Source organism: Arachis ipaensis, chromosome B01, assembly GCF_000816755.2.
Source record: "Arachis ipaensis cultivar K30076 chromosome B01, Araip1.1, whole genome shotgun sequence".
Classification (NCBI taxonomy): Eukaryota; Viridiplantae; Streptophyta; class Magnoliopsida; order Fabales; family Fabaceae; genus Arachis; species Arachis ipaensis.
This window is the reverse complement of record NC_029785.2, coordinates 124,614,640-124,634,971: the sequence shown is the minus strand read 5'-3', so window position 1 is coordinate 124,634,971 and position 20,332 is coordinate 124,614,640. Positions and strand designations below refer to the sequence as shown.

Here is a 20,332-nt window from a genome sequence, read left to right as displayed (position 1 = left end):
ATCCGAATTTGTCCTAAAATATTAAATTTAATAAAAATACAAGGCCTTCAATTTTCTTTTTATCTGCTAATTAAAAATAAAAATTGAATATAAGAAAATAAACCAATATAAGAAGAAAATAAAAATTTATACAATTTTCAAGAATTAAATATTCTTTTTTATTATCTTGATTTAATTACATAAGTATTTCAATATCATTGAAAAATATTATGAAAAGATTAAAAAATACACTTTTGAAGATTTATACACTTTCTAAAAATTGAGTCTACTTTTTTCCTTCGTACTATTATCTATGAAGCACGGATTCTCTCATGGTGCCAGCGTATCATCCGACACCGACACGCGGTGGATACTTCAAACGAGCATATCGACGGCGTGTCTTCTTGCGGAACAGAATTTTGGTGGAGCTGTCACGAATCCAAACGAGTCTGACTCGATTCAATCCAAACGAGTCCGACTCGATTCAGATGTTCATGAGACGGATCTTTCTGCTAGACTACAAATCTTCAATTGATTTTGTGATGTTATGGCCCGATTAACCAATTTTTTCTTTTTAATTTTAAAATATTCTAAAATTAGAACAAATCAAAATTTAAATTTAAAAATAAAATAATTAATAAATCAAAACCTAAATCTACTTAGTTGTCTTTGATAGCTTACTTACTCACTATCTTAGCATTTTTATTTTTTTAATAATTACATAATTTTAAGACTTTTTTATGCAACTATATTTACTCTTATATCATAATTTAATATATTATTTAAATTTTAATTCACTACATATCCTAAACGTGTCGTATCCAATTTTTTATAAAAAGAACATGTCGACATATCTGTGTCGTGTCGTGTCCGTATCGCGCGTGCTTCCTAGACTATTATAGCTACTCTACTCTTAGACTATAAACCAACCCTATAATAAATTACAAATTATATTAACCTTAAACAAAGAGAATATAGAGTGATGAGGCTACTGCATTTTATCGAATTTCACAAAAACGAGCTACATTCTTAACTTTGCCTACAGGCTAATGATTTAATACCCACATCCTAGCAATTGATGCATTGCATCAGCAATAAGACAAATAAAAACGTACAACCCAAACTTAAAATATCAATTCCTATTACATGAACACACCAAAAAATTTTATATTGTTCACAAAAAGGGTGTGTAAAATCCATATCTATAGCCCTATATAAATCCTAACCACTAGCTCTAGGTAAATAACATGAAGACCCATGTCACTTAGCCCCTTGTCCAGATGCAGTATCATAGTATCAGCCTCATCTGAATTCATCAAATTCAATCTTCAAGGACTTCTCAACTTCTTCACGGGAGCCTTTTTCTTTTGTTCATCCTCAGCACAGCCTTTTCTAAGCCCAATAACATACTCCTAATTTCAAAAATTCCAAATAATTGAAATCAAATTTACTACATCAATATAAATAGTTATGCAAAAAAAAAAAACAAAAAATAAATATCAAGACATTATATATATATATATCAAATACTAACCCTTTCACTTTCAACAATTTCATCTCATGCATTTTCTGAGTGATCACCTTCATTTGACATCTCTCTCATAGTATTAGCAGACTTTCTTTTAACATTAGCATACTTTCTTTTAAGAGAAGGACACTATTATAGCACAAACAAAATAATATTTTGCAGTAACTTAAAAGGGGGAGGGGATTTAGGGGGGAAATATATAATAGAAATCTTCATATCTTCATCGGCTACTAAGTCAACAACATTTACTTGATTCTGAGTATATTGAGGTGAAATAGCAATGAGCTAAGAACAGTTAGAAGGAGTCAACACATCATTGGATATTTTGGTAACTTTTGAAGGACCCTTAAAGGATCCTTCACCTCTTGGAAGAAAGTCAGTCTTGCACAACACAAAAAATACATTCAATATATCTCAGCACATTATCAATAATCAACAAACCAAAAGAGGGCCAAACTGATAACCAACTCAGTAAAAATGCACAACAGGATATAATTCGATTGTATACCTTATCAGGGCTCAAATCTGATCCGAAAAACTCAAATATTCCAACTATGGCAGCATCCTCACAAACACGCCTCACAGGGTAAGTACCTTTGAACTTATCCATTCCAATAGGCCTACTAAAAATTTTGAAGAGCATCATCTTTTTCAACTCTCTCTTGAAAGATAGGAGATTGTGTACCAAACACAACCTACACAACCAAAAAAAGAAAAAATTAAAAGAACAAAAATAAAAAATATAAGCACAAAACCATGGATAAAAAAAATACTATAACCCAAACTGAACAGATATAAAAGGGTATGATTAAAATATATTACATCCACATCCTTGAGATGTTGTTCAAACAACTAAGCACAAGTCTTTTTCAGCAGATAGCTTGCCTCATGATCAAATAGTACGAAAATTGACATACCAGTGGAATCCTCAACCAACACCTTCATTCTAAACCTGTAATTTATTTTTTCATAGTGCAGAAAAAATAAAAAAATGATAACAACTCACAACTATATAATAAAAAAAGAACCAAAGGCGAATAAACAACAAAGAAAATATTCTGATTAAATAAACCTGGGTGTGACATTGGTAACATGAATGTTGCAGAATTGACAGAAATAAACTTCAGATTCTGCCTGAACACCTCTACCACACACACAAACAGAGTACCACCAAGGACCATCCTCAACTATCTCAAGCACAACAAAAGTTCCACCCTATTTAATAAGAAATTTATAAAAAGTACAATGGACCCATTTTATGACCAAAGATGATAATATTAATTATGTTTTGGGTATAATAATATAAAAATATTTTCATGATAAATTAAACATAATTTATTTAAAAATACTATAAGAAAACCTATTACACGTGCTTGAAATTAACACCTAGGGAGAAATAAGAGATGCTCAATTTAAAAGTTGATATGGAAAAAGAAAAGCGCTAAAGTAGAACAAATCCAAATTATTAATAGGTAATACAACTGCAAACAACAGAGTATATCAAATTGAGAAGCGAACACAAATGAGCGTTAATTAACAGTCTGATTCAAAATATACAAATATGCAGTTATCTCAATGAAAAAATAGACTACAAAACTACACAAAGACAAAAGACAAATCAAACATAGTTTATATAAAAAAACATGGGGAAAAATATTTACCTTAACTTCCTCATAGAGCTTCTTCACCAGGCTATCTGGTGTTATGGCCATGAACATCAATTCCATGAATTAATGGAATTCCCAGCCTAGTGAATAAAGCACCCATTTGAAGTTCATTCACCATGTTAACCCAATCCTCATGAGAAGTATTTAACTTTGGAACACTTCCATCTCCACTCACCACACACCCTTTAAAATTACAAACCTCAATTTCCTTCACATCAATAGACCTACATTCCAATTTTATTAGTTATTTGTATGATATATACACACTTGGATACAACTTTTGAAGTACATTACTCCAAGTTTAAAGCAGCAGCTAGCAACACCTACTTGTAAAGTTGTAATGAAGTTTAAACTTCAAAGCTCATGCAAATGCATAGTATCTAAATCTCTCACCAGCAAACTAATTATAGTAGCAGATTGCTGGCAACACAAAGCTGAGTAGTGAAAAATTCTAAATAAATAAATTATTTATTATATAAGATATGTTGTCTTATTTAAATAAAAAATTATATTGTGATAAAAAATTTCTTTCAGAAAAAGATTTAAAAAATACTTTCTAATCAAATCAAGCCCAAAAGAATAAACCAAATGTTAAATCTTGCCAATGAAATAGTTCTTGATGCAACAGAAGCAACAATGCGTTCAATCTGCACCATTTGGCCAATTTTCTCTTCCAAAGTCATCATTTTTATAAGATACTTGATTTGAATATTTAATGACAATTTTGGATCTTTATATTTCTAATACTTTGCCTCTATCACTACTAACACCCAACATGTCAATAGCATAAGTCCCACAAAAAATTTGAGAAATTTGGCTATTATTTCTTTCTTCTCTTTTTCACCCTTCAGTTATAATTTCACAATGGAATCAGATCATTGTTCAGGTTGGAGCTTCAAAGCTGATTCAAGCTAAAATAATATATAGAGTTTAGGTTTAATTTTAAATTTGAATTTGATCTATTGCTAAATTTGCTTATTAAATAAAAATTAAGTAGAAGCAGTGATAAAGGATTATAAGGATATAATTGTTTAAACAATCTAATTTACATGGCACAAATTTAAATTTCATTGAACCTGTTTCTTTTGCACACAACATGATGACGTTGCCAATTAATAGAAGCAAATTAATTTGTACAGATCAAGAGCATAAGTCCCAACATGTCAAGAGCATAAGTCCCACCCAAAATTTTGAGAAATTTGGGCATTATTTCTTTCTTCTCTTTTTCACCCTTCATTTATAATTTCACAATGGAATCATATCAATGTTCAGGTTGTAGCTTCAAAGCTGATTCAAGCTGAAATAATATGTAAAGAGTTTAGGTTTAATTTTAAATTTGAATTTGATCTGTTGCTAAATTCGCTAATAAAATAAAAATTAAGATAGAAGCAGTGATTAAGGATTATAAGGATATAAGTGTTTAAACAATCTAATTTACATGGCACAAATTTAAATTTCATTGAAACCTGTTGCTTTTGCACACAACATGATGACGTTGACAATTAATAGAAGCAAATTAATTTGTACAGATAAGCGAAGAACAGAAGCAATGCTAGGTAATAAAACTAATTGAAACAAAAACAGATGTATTTATATATTAAAATATAATTTAAGGGGAAGAATAGTTCCAATAATAATGAAAAAATTTGTTGAGAAATATGATTATATTTACAATGGTCCAACTCTTTTCTCAATCAAATACTTCTACCTACTATACTATTACAGCACAACTTCTTCCTAAAATCTCTCACCCACTAAAGGGAACAGAAAGAAAATAAGAAAGAGAAAGTGGGACAATGAATTGAAAAATAAAGAAACTAAGCTTATAACATTGGCTATAACCTAGTAACTATTAATGACTATTTTTGGTATACAGTAGAGTAGTTATTTGCTTGAATATTAGGATTCAACAATATAGTCAAGAGTTGATTATTTCAGAAATTTATATCACCCACTCCAATTGACTCACCTACTCTCCTTAACATATCTACTCTCTTTGACTAAAGCTTATTTATATTTTCTCATTTTTGTGAAGGGGAAGAAAGATCTAAATCAAGTAATGCTTGTACAAAAAGATGAAATAAAAGTGATGATTTATATACCTCTACCAAATTCATAAATTACATGTATGTAAATAAAAATCGTATTCAATTATTTTTTTCCGAATACTCAGAGCTTGTCACGATTTTAACTCTATCCCAAACACAAAAAGAAAATTTTTTATTCAAAGAGCCTCATTATTTGAAGTATTTTAATTTAGCTTCACTACTCATGTAATGGTATTATTCTGAAGAACACCTAATATTAGGACAGGACCTGAACACATTTTTTTTATAAGAGCAATAAGTTCAGAATAGAATGAAATCAAATCCCCATTTTCCAAGAGGAAAAACTCAAATATTAAATAGGTTCAACATATAAGTAGAAAATACCATCTCAGAGAGATCCAAATAAACTTGATTATCCTCAAACTCCACTTTTATCCAATCAACACCATATGTAATTCATAGTCCTGAAACAAAAGTAAATTGTAATAAAGTTATAGTACAATAACATAGTGATAGACAACTAACAAGAGCAAACAATAAACTAATTAAGATCATTTATAACTAAACTGCTTTATGAAATTATACTTCATAGCTTTTAGGGTTTAGCTTTTAGTTAACAGCTCTGGCAGAACCTAAGATGCAATTTTAATCAATTGTTATTGATTATATCAAATATTATCCTCATCAATTATCAAGAAAAAGAACACTTGCCCACAGCAAAGATAACCAATTAAGTAAATCCATAACCCAACAAAAATTGAAATTCTGCAGAGAAAAATCCTAAACCCTAAATTTACAAAGTCACTTTTATTGTTTTTTTCATTTATCCATATTTAAAATAATTGGATACATTCTCCAAATCAAAGAAAATATTTAAAAGGCATAATTAAGCATAATAATCATATTTAATTTTCATTAGCTCCACAATAGCTTAAAGGTCTTAATCTAGTGTAATTTTCTTGGCCTGTTTCCAAAAAAATGAGAAAAACGAAGACCCTCCCAAAACAAAACTTGATAAGTAGTGAACTAACTCGCCAGCAATGTCCCACAAATCCAAAATCAAGGTACTCACATCCACAATAAGCATTTACGTACCATGGTCCTACAATAGATAATCCTACTTGTGATTATTATTATTATTATAGTTTATAAATATAAAAGGCTCCTATAACATTATAGCCTCTGGTACTTCAGCATTGAAGTCCACTGCACAGTAATTTCTAATTTCCTTACACAAAATGCTATTATTATAAAGAAAGAAGCTAAATTTTCCTTTCAAAAAAACTTCACTTTCATGAACTAAGTTTAAAATTTCAAAATATTCTTCATCTTTTTTTTTTTTTAAATCAAGAAGCAAAATCTCTTTATTGTAAAGACAATCTTTAAGCAAAGTAAATCTACAGTCAAACTCACATTTGGAATCTAAACTGAATTTTAATAATTGTACAATTGTACCCCTAATTTCCTGAATTTCCAACAAACTAAAAATGATTTAAAATTCAAATATCAATTCTAAAATTATACATTGGCCACTTACAATTAACAACACTGTCCAATCTTTTGTTTCTTTCCCTTAAAGAGTGTATTAACATAGAAAATGTGAGATAGCAAGCTATGCAAGACAGACCTATGTATAACTTGAACTAAATGTGAGAGAAATAGGTAAAATATGTGAATAGGGCAGTGAAAGCAACTACCAAAGTATAAGTAACAATGCACTTGAATATTGAAAGTTGCTTTTCATTTATTTGGTTAAGTAACTGACCTTGAAATCAGAGAGCAATTAGTCTTTTTTTCTGGAATGTGTTCATTGGCCAAGAAGCAACACAAGCTGGAATCTGCAAAACATATCCACAAGCAACTTCAGAAGCATATTTTTGACAATTTTGATTCATGTTCACTGCATAAAAGCAACAAACATATCAGTGGTGCTCCTTAATTGCATTATGCTGTGTTCAGCCCACTTTTCAAGAGCGACACTTCAGGATCAGCATAGTTGGACCTCAATATAAAAGGGGGGAAAAATAAAGAACAATTAGTTCATGTGTATTTACTCAAAACACATCGAACAAAATATTCAACAAGTCAGTTCATAATTCAAAAATATTATTCTTCCTTTCTTTTTAAACCAAGCAGCAAGGCATTTTTATTTTAAAGTTAAAATCCTTGAGCAATGCAAAAGAAATAGAAAACAATTAGTTCATGTGTATTTACTCAAAACACATCGAACAAAATACTAAGAAAACACAAAGGATCAATACACAACCATATGCCAAAAGAATTGCAACTAAAATAACAGTAAATCCATATAGATTTAAAAGAAGATGAAAAGGCACCTATAAAACAAATTGATAGTAACAATGACAGCAACCAAAAATTATACGCTCAACACGTCACAGATGGAAAAACACTCGACCTAAACCAAAGATTCTCATCAAGTCAGTTCAGATTTAAAAAATATTATTTCTTCCCTTTTTTCCAAACCAAGCAGCAAGGAAATTTAAGATAAAATCCTTAAGCAAAGCAAAGCTAAAGTCATTTATTCACAACATAATGATACAGATCTGTCCTGACATCAATTTCTTCTTTCTCAGGTTACGATAACGACACAGATCTGAATAGATCACATAAACAGCTAAAATCAAGACCTCTGACAAACCCCATTATCAAAACTCAAAAGGGAGATACCGAACAATGCCTCCAAAATAACGAGTTACTTAATATCAGTGAATAATTTATTGGAAATATAAGTTCCAGAGAAGTCACGTGAAAATTCAAATCAAGATTTTAAAACATGCTAAAAATACATATTGAAAAATATAATAGTGAAGTCACTCTCAAATTAAAAGCATATAAAACCACAATTAAGAAAATTAAAAATCAATAAGGCAATAACCCATCAATAAAATGCTAGTTTAAAATAGACAGGAAAAAGACCGAAACAAAAAGGGTTGCAAGAACGAAAGCATTACAGTTAGGGATTGCGAAAGGTTAAGAGTTCCACAAACCTAAATGGGAAGTTGGAGGTCCAATCAATTTCGCTGTTGCAATAAAACGTCTCTGGTAACCAAGAAGAACTGCCAGATCTTGGACTCCGAGAGGTAAACCTCCCTGTCCGGGCACCCACGAACTCTCGGTCAATAATTTATTGAAAATATAAGTTGTAGAGAAGTAATGCGAAAATTAAAATCAAGAATTTAAAATATGATGAAAACACATTGAAAAATATGATAGTAATGTCACTCTCAATTTGGATGTTGCAAGAAAGTGTACCTAGAACATAATCATATATTAAAAATGATTGCAACTAAAGTAACACTAAATTCATATAGATTTAGAACACAAAGAAAAGCCACCTATAAAACAAATGGATAATAACACACTAAATTCATATAGATTTAGAACCTGAAATTACACGTTTAACACGTCATAGACAACAAAACAGTAAATTTAATCCAAAATTTCTCATCAAATCAGTTCAGAATTCAAAAACATTAATCTTCATTTTTTTAACCCAACCAGCAATATATTTTTATTTTTTAGAAAAAATACTTAAGCAAAGCAAAGCTAAAGTCAATTATACAGAAGGTAATGACACAGATCTATCATGGCATCAATTTCTTTTTTCTCAGGTTATGATAATGATACACATGAACTAAGAGATCACACAAACAGTTAAAATCAAGACTCTTACCAAACTCTATGATCAACAATCAAAAAGCAGATACCGACACTCATCTCCAACATCATAAGAGTTACCCAGAAAGTAAACTTTTAAAATTTACCAACATCTCAAGAAAAAATAACTTAACCTTCTGCAGACTTTCTGGCCCCATTTCTGTTTCCAGTAGAACTGCGATGCAGCCTCAGATCAGAATCCACCAGGGTGTGCAATTGATCTCTTATACATCTTCACATATACCAACAGATCACAATATAAATAATTGTGCATTAATATTTATTTGAAACATTATCAAAGAAATCCTAAAAGACACGATAATGATCCATCCGGTATCTAACCTGAGGGGTAGTGCCCGACAGAAAACGGGGATGGAACTCTGTAACCTTCGACATTAGGACTTCTGTCCTGAGCCACCGCGATTGAACTCGACCAGCTCCCGATTCCACGGAATCTCCTAGCGTTCTGAGTAATCTAAGAAACCCTTGCTTCATCTTCTTAGATGTTGTCTGTGTCACATCAGACGTTTACAGCATCCGTCCATCAAGATCGACAATGTCCCCGAGAGAGAGAGAGCTCGCAGCACAGCATCGCCGCAATAGCCGGACTCGAAGAGAAACATGAACTGGAAGGAGAAAAATGGGGTGGAAGGTCTAGGGACTCGACAATGTCCATCATACGTTTACTCCATGTGCTTTATACAATTAGAAGATGCCCAAAAAGAAACTGGCCATCAATAAAGTTTAAAAATTGTGCTCAGAAGAAAAAAAAATTACAATCAAGGAATGAAGATAAACAAAAGAGAGTAACAAATAGGGATAAATTTCTTACTAATTTTATTTAAAAGTATATGACAACAGAATCAAATACTCAAACTTCTCAGAAAAAGAATCACCATAAGCTTGATAGCTAAATAGAGCAACTGCTCAGGCCACTCTCGAGGCAGTTCCAAGATTATGAATTTCATTAGCTCCATCGATTCATAAGCTTAAAGCTGCTTGAAAGTAGTCTGACCAACCCAAGGAACTGATCAATCCCATAATCCCAAACTCGGAAACTTTCAAAGAAATCATCAGACTAAGCTGAGAAGTTGTAGTATTTGATTCTCAAAACAAAATCTTCATTACTCAACAAACAAAGATAATAAAAAGAAGGGGGAAAAAGGTTTGAATTAATCTTCTCACAACCATTACAAAATTTCCAGCCAAAAGTATTTATGGGTAAAAAATTAAATAAATAAGGAGTATTTCTAAAATAAAAAACCAAGCAAATAAAAACTTAAAAATGAGCGGAAGAGACAAAGAACAAAATGCAGAATAGTAACAAAATACATAATGACTTTTCATAAAACAACTTAAGGAAGCTAGCATCTGAAATTGGACCACAAAAAATTGTATCACTGATCAACATTTTTCAAAATTTTCCAACAACCCTTTATAGAATAGTATTCTAATTATTTTTCCCGATCTAATTATTATACAAACGAAATCTAGTTACCAACAACACAAGAAAAAAAAACTAAAAACAAAAAAGGTACAAAGATAAATTTGACTCTCAATTCCTTTGTGTGGAAGAATAAAAAAAATGGATATGTGAACAACACAAGTACAATTCAAGCACTGTAGGATAATCAAAAAAAGAATAAATACTTGCTCATCTTATTTCAAAAGAATGTCGAAAAATACCGGGAAATAAAATTAGCAAGTGCTTATCCTTTTTTTTTGTCATAAATCACATTTTTGTAAAAAATACATAATAAAATTGTACCCCAAATTCAGAAAAACAAATAACTAAATCCAAATAACATCGATGTACAATTCAATTGGTATATAATAATACAATTCAACCTAATCTTGTTACTAATTTTATTTCAGAAAAGAATAAAATAAAATGTGTATTTCTAACATAAATAGCCAAGAAGACAAAAACCAGCACATCAGCGAAACAGAGAAAGAAGAAAATAAAGAAGCCAGTAGATGAAATTGCAACATATAAAATTTTATAGGTTTTCCAAGTTTTTACACCAAAAGTTTTTTATTTTTTAATTGCATAAAATTATTACCATTTAAGATTGAGAAAAATAAGATTCAAATTTAAGAAATATGGCATCAGTATTAAAAAGATTAAAAACTGATTTAGTATCAACAGTGAAAATAAAATAAACATATAGTATTCTAATATAGTTAAAAATTTCATCTGTAAGGCATAAAAATATTTGTAAACATTAAATACATACAAATGTTTCGCTTAATAATTACAAAAATAAGAGTTTAAGAGTGCAAGTGTGAAACGAATCATGGAAAAAAAACAAAAAACAAAACAGCAACACTAATTATTTATTTAGTTCAATACCCAAGAAGACATAAGGCATAAATAATTATAAAAGAGAACAAAAACATAATTTATGTAAAAATAAGCAAAAAAAAGTATGACTTACTTCATCCAGCAGCTTCATTTTCCAAACTGATGACAACTATTAAAGATACAAATTAAGGAAAGCAACACTTGAAATTGAACCGTATTGAATTTTATAGTTTTTTCCACTTATTACAACAAAAGGATTTTATTATTCAAATGCATAAAATTATATGAATCAAAGCTGAATGATACACACAACTAATTAATTAGGGGTACATAGTTGAGCTTTACACTACCCATTATTACTAACCTTTGAGCTCCGAGAAAGCCACGGAAATGAGAACCTTCTCTATGATTTTGCCCATTCTGGGAACTGAGGAAGCACGAATACAAAATAAGCACTTTACCCTAACAAAAGAGTTGGACAAATAAAGATGAGATTCTTACTAACATTATTTCATAAAAGACGGAAACAAATTATGTATTCACAGAATAAATAATTATGAAGTTAAAAAACCGAAAGATCAGCGAAACAGGCAAACAACACAAAATGTCAGCGGCCAAAATTGCACATTATAAACACATCAACTTATTTTTTTCACTCTTTTGAATACGAAATAAAATTGAAGATTAATTCAGCAACTATATTTTGCAATTAAAATAAAATGATACAGTTTGCAGCTGTTGTGACAATTATGAGAAATAAACATGTCTAAGCCAAAGGAGAACAACATAAAAATCAAGTTGAATGAAAAAAGGAAATTAGAAGATCAAGTTCAGCGACAAACATTCAATTAAAAACATAAGTATTAAACATTGAGCTACTTACCGGGATAGGCTATGTTCGACTCGCCTTTCCAATTTCCGACTTTGACAACATGAGCTGCTACCAATGAAATTAGGTTAGTTTCCTAGACGTCAAATTAAATGAAACAACAAAAATGAAGAAGAAACGACGAGTGCAAACAATATAGGAACCATATTGTGAAGATCGGAGTTGAATCCATAGGATTTGGGAGAAACAGCGACAGAGACAACCACAGCCACAGATCAAGGAATCCATTCTCTTTTCTCACACACCAAACATCAAATCAAAGATCCCAAAACACAAAAGAAACCCTAAATCAAATAGATTAAAGATCCAGTACCAAACAAAGTAACAGATCGCGAGAATCACTGCACGAGGAGAGCGAGCGCTTGCTGAGATCTCGGCCGTGCATCTCTCACCAAGGTTGTTGACGTTCGTACGCGCCTGAGGCCTGCAACAGAGATTGTAGTCACTCATCATCGCCCTCATCTCAGCAGCTGAAACAAACCGGAGCCATCCCCATGATTGTTCTCTTAGACGAAAAAACCCGCTGAGCTCGGTGGGTTAGGGTTTGCACATGGGGCTTGAGGAAATGCGGGTTTGAGAATCAGCTTAGCTCGGTGGGTTAGTGTTCGCACATGGGGGTTGAGAAAATGCGGGTTTGCGACTGCGTAAGACCGATAAAAAGTTCCTTAATGGCCAAAGAGGATAAAGACGACAACGATGGTGTGGGTTACCGAGGAGAACGAAGGAGAAGATGGGATTTAGGGATATCGAGCGAGATAGAGAGACCAGGAGGAGAATATGAGGGGTGAATGTAACGTGTTTAAAGCCTGTTCAGCCACTTTTTTATTGTTTTTAAGAAATTAATTTTATTTTTTTAATATATTATTTATTTTTTAAATTTATTAAATAAATATTTTTTATTTTAATATTGTTATAATTTTATTTATATTATATTTTGTTAAAATTAAAATTTAATGTAGAAGCAAAATGACGTTATTACATGTTTTAAATATATAGGGTGCTAACTAGTTAGGACATCACCACATGTCCACATCTTTTACTTGAACAACTTCATTATAATGTGATTCTAGACCTATATTTTTAAAGAGCAATATAGATAATAAGCATAATTTGAATTTATAAGAGTAAAATTAGTTATCATGATTAAAGTTAACTTTTATGTCGCGTATAAAGGTGATTTTAATTATTTTAAATTTGTTTAATTTTATTCCGAAACAGAGAATATTTTAAAAATAATATTCTTCTATTATATTTTTTTCATTGATTTTTTTCAAAGTTTGAATAAATAATTTCTTTAAATAATAAAAATTATCCGTAACCAAAATATATTTATAATAATGATCCAAAAATACTAGATTGAAGTTAATTTTGAATATTCATACATCTCATACAAGTAAGCATAGTCATACCAAAATAATCATGATACACTTAGAATTTACTACTAATACTCTACGAAAAACTTAAATATTATATCCTACATAAGTATCTTCTAATAAAAGTCATTAGTCAACCATACATGTATCCATTCCTAACACTACTCTATCTTGGCCAATAAACCACAATAATAATCAGCTTAATCTTCATTATCATCCTCAATATTGTCCTGCATAATTATATAAAAAAATAATTAGAAAAATATTTATAATGACATTCGCAATTATAAAAATTAAAAAATCAAACTCAAAACTATAATGACTGATATCATTAATTCTTTCTGTACTGTGTGCAAGTTTCACCAATGCATAGTAGTGTTTCACAAATCCAAATTTAGAATTCAAAGATTAAAAAAAAAGCATAAGCTAGATAAAATGCTATAAATGATTGGGGGAACAAGCAGATTCACAAGAAATATTCAAGTTGCAGTTTATATCCAATCAATTATTAAGGAGATTAAATTGTGTAATATACAATGATTTGCCTGTTGGTGCTGTCCAATGTGACATTTGGTAATTGGTAATGGTAGTGTGATTACTCATTAGTCATTAACCACTTCTGGGGGATCGCTTGGGGGAACTCTAACTAAGCAAAAGGGGGGTGTGTGAGGAAGGTGTGGAAAAAAAAGAAACAGGGCAAGTAATATCTAAATTACAAATTGGTGCAAGTTATTGCTAAATTATGTGCCGCAATAAATAACTAACCTGAAATGAAGTTATACTTCTCTCTAACTTTGATATGTATTGCAGCTTCCTATGTGCAGAATGTCTATTTGCCAAGATTCTAATACAAAACAAATAAGAATTTTCAGTCAAAATCACAAAAGTGTAATGTAAAGCAATTTCATATAATAATTGTCAATAAAATTCATTGGTCAGCATTCATAATGAACTCAAATGCAAATTACAGAAAATGCATATAATAATTCTCAATAAAATGCTAAGCCAATATCCCTAAATAACTGCACAGAGCATGCACCAAAGTAAAATTATACTGAAGCACTTAGCCAAGCATAATTACAGAAAATAAGAGATCAAGTTTCAATTCCTATGTGACAATCATTGAATGTCTCCACTAATACGTTTAGCCAAGCATCCAGACTGATCATTTTCAAAATTTTAATGAGTCAGTGGTCCATTTCTTTGTTTCAAGTTTCAACATCCTTATAAAATCCCTGTTCTTCAATCATATGTAATTCAAATGCAAATACAGCATACTTCTAAATTAACCACACAGAAAAAGAAATACCAAAATTACATGCCTAGCAGCCTCGTGGCTGAAATTTTGGGGAAAAGTGGAGTTTGTCCCTGAAAGGCCAAAGCATAAAAAGAAATGACAAAATGCAGAACTTAATTCCAAATTCTTCAACAATAATTTGTATCTTTCACCTATTAATAAACACAATTGTATAAGTTCACTCAACTAACGAACTCCGTCGACTAGTAACATGGTACCAAAATCAACATTTTGTAGACACAGTCATGAATGCAACATAAACATTGTTGCTACTATAACCACTGAAACTGCATCAATGCAGGAATTGCAGCCATGTGAACCAATTTTTCCATGAAATTAATTTTTAATTTGATTCACATGCTAATGAGATAGAAATTACAACTTACAATATGAAACATGGTAGAGGAAAAGCATTAATTAAACATGTATTGAACATTCAGGATATGCAAATTATTTCAACAATAATAGCTATGCACATAGACAAATTGTGCGGTGTTTCTATTGAATATTGAAACCAAAAATTCAAGGAAACCCAATTGAATAATTCGAGCGAATCGTAAATACAGTAGAAGTTAGTATACTATTCAATGATCAAATTTTATGGATTGGAGAAAAAGAAATTAACAAAAACACAAAAAATGCTTGACAGTTAGTACTATGGTAGTAGTAGTGGGCAGGGAATCAAATTTCTGGAAGCTTTGGTGAAAGTTATGCATGTCTTCCATAAAGGACTAATTAACTAATTAATTATATATCAACTTAAAAAAATAAAAACAGAATCAATATGGAGACAAAACTAAAGTGATGCAGCAGAGAGCAGACACCACTTACCACTCTTGGAGGAAAACAAAAATCAGTTCGAATGCATCCTTTGGAAGTGTCACACCTAACTCTTCGAGCTCCCTTCTGAAAAAGAACTCAACACACTATTATCGCTGAAATTACCACAACAATGGCGTATCTGGCTCATGCATCAACTTGGTTTACTCTCAAATTTCAACATTGTAATTGAAATACAAGAAATAAATAAGAGCATAGTAGCTGTGTTTGTGATTACCGACCGGAAACCCCTTTAAAAATCGGAACCCCTCAAATTTCAGAACCAAATGGAAATTAATACATACCTAATCGACGACTGAGCACAGAGATAACGATGAGAAGCGCAGAGATCGACCCCAGGAGCACGGCAAGCCCTAGCTGCGGCGGCGGCTTCAATCGACCTCAGGAGCGACGACAGTGCACGGCGGAACAGCCTCCTCTCTTGCGTCGCATCTTCGTCCTCTCTCTCCATCTCGTCTGCAAATCGTCTCTCTCTCCCCTCCGGGCTCCCTGCTCCGCGACGGCAATGGCGGCGGCTGCAGCGACGTTGCGGCGGTGACCCCCTCTCACTCTCTATTCTCTCGATCGCGCTCTCTCATCTCCGTCTCCTCCTCTCCTCCCTCTGGTTCACTCTTTCTCTCGGATCTGGGTGTGTGTGTGTGAAAGGGGGCGTGGTGGGGGTGGTGAGTGATGGTGAGAATGAGTGTGAGTGTGTGGGTGTGTTAGGGTTAGGGTTTTGAACAATTAATTCGAAGGTGATTTGCGAAGGTGAGGGGCGAAACTTTTTTCTGATCAGATGGCGAAAGTGAGGGTATTCAAAGGCGAGTGTGATTTGGTGATAAGGAAAAGAAAAATTACTAAGTGTTTGGGTGCATTTGGCCTAGATACATTAGGCTACGCTTTTAAAGTGCACTCAAAATATAATAAATATGTTATTCTTTAAAAGCGTTTCTTTTGGTATGAAAAGTGTACCCATAGATATTAACATAAGGCTACGCTTTATAAGTGATTTTTATTGTATCTAAGGCTACACTTTTTAAATGATGCTACAATTGTGTTTCCTATTCTCTTATAAAAGGGGAACACGGAGAAAAGCGTAGCCTATTCATAGAATAGGCTACGCTTTTCAAATGTAGCTTAAAAAAAGTGTGGTTGAATGGGTGTTTTTCTTGTAGTGAATTGGACACCAAATTTTAGTAATTTTTTGTATTTTTTTATTAAGAAGTGCTCTGTTATATGTAATTTTTTTAAGTTAAATAATAAGTATCAGAAATTTATAAATGGTGTATATTAATTTAATTAATTTTGTTACAGAAGACCAACCAATTATGTTACTACTAGGGGTGGCAAACGGGCCTAAACCCGCCGGGCCGCCCCGCGTAACCCGCCAAAAAAGGCGGGCCGGGCTGGAAAATTGGGACCGCCAAATAGCAAAAACCCGCCTAATCCGCACCGCTTAAACCGCAGGCTTTGGTGGGGCGGGGCGGGCTTCCCCACCGGGCTTAGTGTTTTTTTAGTGAGGGGGTATTTTTACAATTTTTTGGCCAAAACCTAACTTCTCCCAAACTAACTTACAAGAGTATGAAGATAAAAATTGAGTGGTTTGGATTATGTTTATGTTACTTTGGAGACAATATTTATAATTATGTTTTAAATTATGTTTATTTTGCTTTGGAGAGAATATTTATACTTATGTTTTGGATGATACCAAATATTAAGCAAAAATTAAATTTATAGCCCAAAAAAATTAAATTATCATAATACATGTTAAGTTTTATGTTACCTGAAATAAAATGATGACGATGATGATGGTAGCTCTGGCCATTTGTATAATTGTAGTTAATCCTGTACCTTGCAATGGATTTGGAATAGGAATTATATTAGTTGATATAATGTGATTGCTGATTCGTTAAATTTTCCAATTATATTTGTCAGAACATAAGGTAGCAAGACGCAAAGAAGAAAAACCATTGCAAGAGCACGATTGAAAGTGAAACAGATATTTAACTCTCTTGGGTAAAGTACGATTAAAGGCGCAGAAGTTTTTTTTATTGAAAGTGAATCGGTATTTAAATTGAGTAGCGGATTCGATGGTCGCAAAACGTGTGGACCATAGAAATTTTAATTTATTTAAATACAAGTGCTTTTATAAAATGTTTTTAAAATTTTAGTTTTAACAATTGAAATTTTTTTACAATATTTTATTAAAAAAATTATATGAGATATTGATATTGATTTAGTAAAGAATATAATAATATTTCTTAATACAAACTTTTTAATATTTAACTTCTTAATAAATATTTTAAGAATACTTGATAAAGTACTTGTTAACTAACATAAATTCATTATTCTCATCTGTTTTAAAAACTTCTGATTTTTCATATAATTGACTTCTCATTAAATTAATAAGATCAATTTATACTATTGATTATAATAATTCATTTTATTTATAACTATGGTTTTGCTATTGCCCTTGCTGTGTATGAGAGAGGCAATAGTGGAGGTAGAGGATGACTGGGACTTGACCGCAAAAGAACTCGATTCTCTTGAACTCGATGCTTTCCAAAACATTGCTCAACTTGGCGACTCTTCTACCCCTCCTTCTTCTCAACAATTCAATCTACAACAACACCAACACCACCATTTTCCAAAACCACCTTCTGCCAACCATTCTCAACCCTTCCCACCAAACCCCATTTCGGATTTCCGTCTTCAAAGGGTAAAGTTATAATCTTTTCTTCATTTCATGTTGTTTCCAATTTCTTGTTGGGTTAAATTTGTCTTTTGGTGTGTGGGTAATTTTGTTAAAGTGCTGTTCAACAATGCAGAAGAATCAAAACATGTTTGCTACCATAGTCTTTAGTATGCTTCCCTGTACTCCGTGGTTCAGTTTTTGGAAGGAGAACTGCTCATAGTGTGTTTGTATTGCAATCCAGGTGGACGCTTTGCCTCAAGGAGCTAGAGCATTACCCCCCTCATTGAAACCAGGGACAAAAAAGGTATGCTTCTTTCCTTCAAAACCTTAACATTTGTTTCGGTGTCATTGTTTATGGCTGTATTACTTGTCTCTAATTCTATTTATCTTCCATCACAAAAAAAAAGTTATAAACTTAGATGTAATTTCTTCTGGTTTTTGAAATATCACTAGTTGATCTATTAACACTTGCTTTGATTTTGGCTTTATATGTAACCAGACGAGCCTTCTAAAGAACTGCCGAAGTTTTCTGTCAAACTTTTTCTTCATTCCAGCGGGCATGTTGCAGCGAAATTCCAATATGACCAGGATTCACATGCTAACTTCATCAAGAGTATTATATTTCTATTGAAAAATTTGAATTTTCCACAATTAGGGGCTATGTCTTTGGACTTGAACAAGTTCCTGCATACTCATGCTTTATAGGCTATGTTTCATGGCAGGTAATAATTTCTGCTTTTCGGAGAATCCCTAGATCTTCTTGGAATGCAAAAGAAAGGTATCTCTGTCTCTCCTCCAGCAATAAGTGTGCGTGTTCATCCTAGCACGCTTGTCTGGATTGGCTGTTTTGAGGGCTTAGTTATTTGAAAATTTTTGAGTCTGTAGGTTATGGATGTTCCTGCTTTCTTCCTTGTCAGAAGCAGAGAAGGTTCTAGGAAAAATATCTAATTATAAAGTTTAGGTAATAATTCTTGTATTTTCATTTTCTTTTTAATTGGGAAACTGATGTTATTATTTTATATCTTAATGAGAATTGAGCTTGGCTTATATAATTTCTTTGGGGGGAAGCTGGTCAAGAGTTTGGGATTCCATCCATATAGTAGCTGTTATAGCAAAGTAAATTTTTGTTTCGCAGTACATATTTTTCCATGTTGATGGTCCTTGTGCTTTGTCACTTTGGCATTATTCCATCCATATTTTTGTTTTGTATCTATATCTCGAGACTAGTATAGCATCATGCAATTCTGGTTATTTATGTTTGAGCTAGTTATGGAACAGAATTCTTGTATGTCTTGACAACATGCTTATTTTGGGCATATAAAATTATTTTCTATTTACATTTTAACGGCTATTGATATTCAAGAAAGTGAATTGTGGATTTCATTTATTTGAACTATGTGATTGTTGTTTAGATTATGAGTATTTTACGAAAACTTTCACTTTGAAAATGGTTCGAAAATTTGCTCACCAATTTTTATTGGTAAGATTGTGGTAAGTTTTCCTTCTAAAATTAGGTTATTTGACTTGGAAATGGTAATATGTGCTCTCCATCTTTGGTTGCGTTGAGGTGATAAAATCTAATCAATATTGGTTTCTTTTTTTTATACTGCAGTTGGAAGTGGTAAAAGCCAAAAGTAAGTCTTCCAAATCAAAAGATGAGTCTGAATCTCTTAAATTTACTCAAAAGAATCTGATTAGCAAGGTTTGCATGGAAGAAGCCCTGAACATAATCTTGACTTGTACAATTTGTTTGGAAGATTTTCTTATTACCTAGAACTATGATAGGTCTATAGTTTTTACTGCAACATTTTCTCAGGCCTTGGCCAATATTGGGGTAGTTTAAATCATTTTGACTGGTATATGATCAAAACTAAATCATGATATATTCGATTCTAGATATATACTTGTACAATTTATTTTCTTATTACCTAGAACTATGATAGGTCTATAGTTTTTACTGCAACATTTTCTCAGGCCTTGGCCAATATTGGGGTAGTTTAAATCATTTTGACTGGTATATGATCAAAACTAAATCATGATATATTTGATATATT

At 31.8% G+C, this 20,332-nt stretch overlaps 1 protein-coding gene and 3 long non-coding RNA genes across 55 annotated transcripts in view; 1 reads left to right on the top strand and 3 right to left on the bottom strand.

Annotated features, from left to right (window-relative positions):
* LOC107637145 lies at positions 914–12,889 on the bottom strand. Of its 38 annotated transcripts, none has more exons than XR_002347824.1 (13): positions 12,408–12,889; positions 12,238–12,325; positions 12,089–12,145; positions 11,570–11,667; positions 9,243–9,627; positions 8,231–9,132; positions 6,988–7,060; positions 5,607–5,686; positions 4,251–4,471; positions 3,169–3,398; positions 2,330–2,722; positions 2,016–2,202; positions 914–1,391 (listed from the first exon to the last, which is right to left on the bottom strand). It is a non-coding gene; the product is annotated as an uncharacterized LOC107637145 (long non-coding RNA). The 38 variants fall into 38 exon arrangements; XR_002347808.1 differs by having other exon boundaries at positions 12,089–12,142; XR_002347782.1 differs by adding an exon at positions 11,339–11,374 and having other exon boundaries at positions 12,089–12,889.
* On the bottom strand, positions 13,434–16,465 carry LOC110262751. The gene is made up of 4 exons (XR_002347737.1): positions 15,889–16,465; positions 15,596–15,670; positions 14,233–14,311; positions 13,434–13,697 (listed from the first exon to the last, which is right to left on the bottom strand). It is a non-coding gene; the product is annotated as an uncharacterized LOC110262751 (long non-coding RNA).
* LOC107613465 overlaps positions 18,048–20,332 on the top strand; it is a 7,387-nt gene continuing 5,102 nt past the window's right edge. Inside the window, exons 1-7 of one of the 15 annotated variants that reach the window (XR_002347707.1) lie at positions 18,048–18,302; positions 18,412–18,445; positions 18,520–18,582; positions 18,778–18,891; positions 19,001–19,056; positions 19,157–19,239; positions 19,891–20,065. Coding sequence is in view for 7 of the 15 variants with exons in the window: in XM_021103425.1 (XP_020959084.1) it covers positions 18,066–18,302; positions 18,520–18,581; positions 18,776–18,891; positions 18,984–19,056; positions 19,164–19,239 (564 nt within the window). In the remaining 8 variants the exon portion in view is untranslated. Of the gene's footprint in view, positions 18,303–18,411; positions 18,446–18,519; positions 18,583–18,622; positions 18,892–18,983; positions 19,240–19,890; positions 20,066–20,332 lie in introns of those variants that run through there. The other 14 variants (XR_002347712.1, XR_002347695.1, XR_002347704.1 and 11 more) reach the window with 14 other exon arrangements.
* On the bottom strand, positions 19,886–20,321 carry LOC110262745. Its single transcript, XR_002347731.1, has 2 exons — positions 20,207–20,321; positions 19,886–20,048 (listed from the first exon to the last, which is right to left on the bottom strand). It is a non-coding gene; the product is annotated as an uncharacterized LOC110262745 (long non-coding RNA).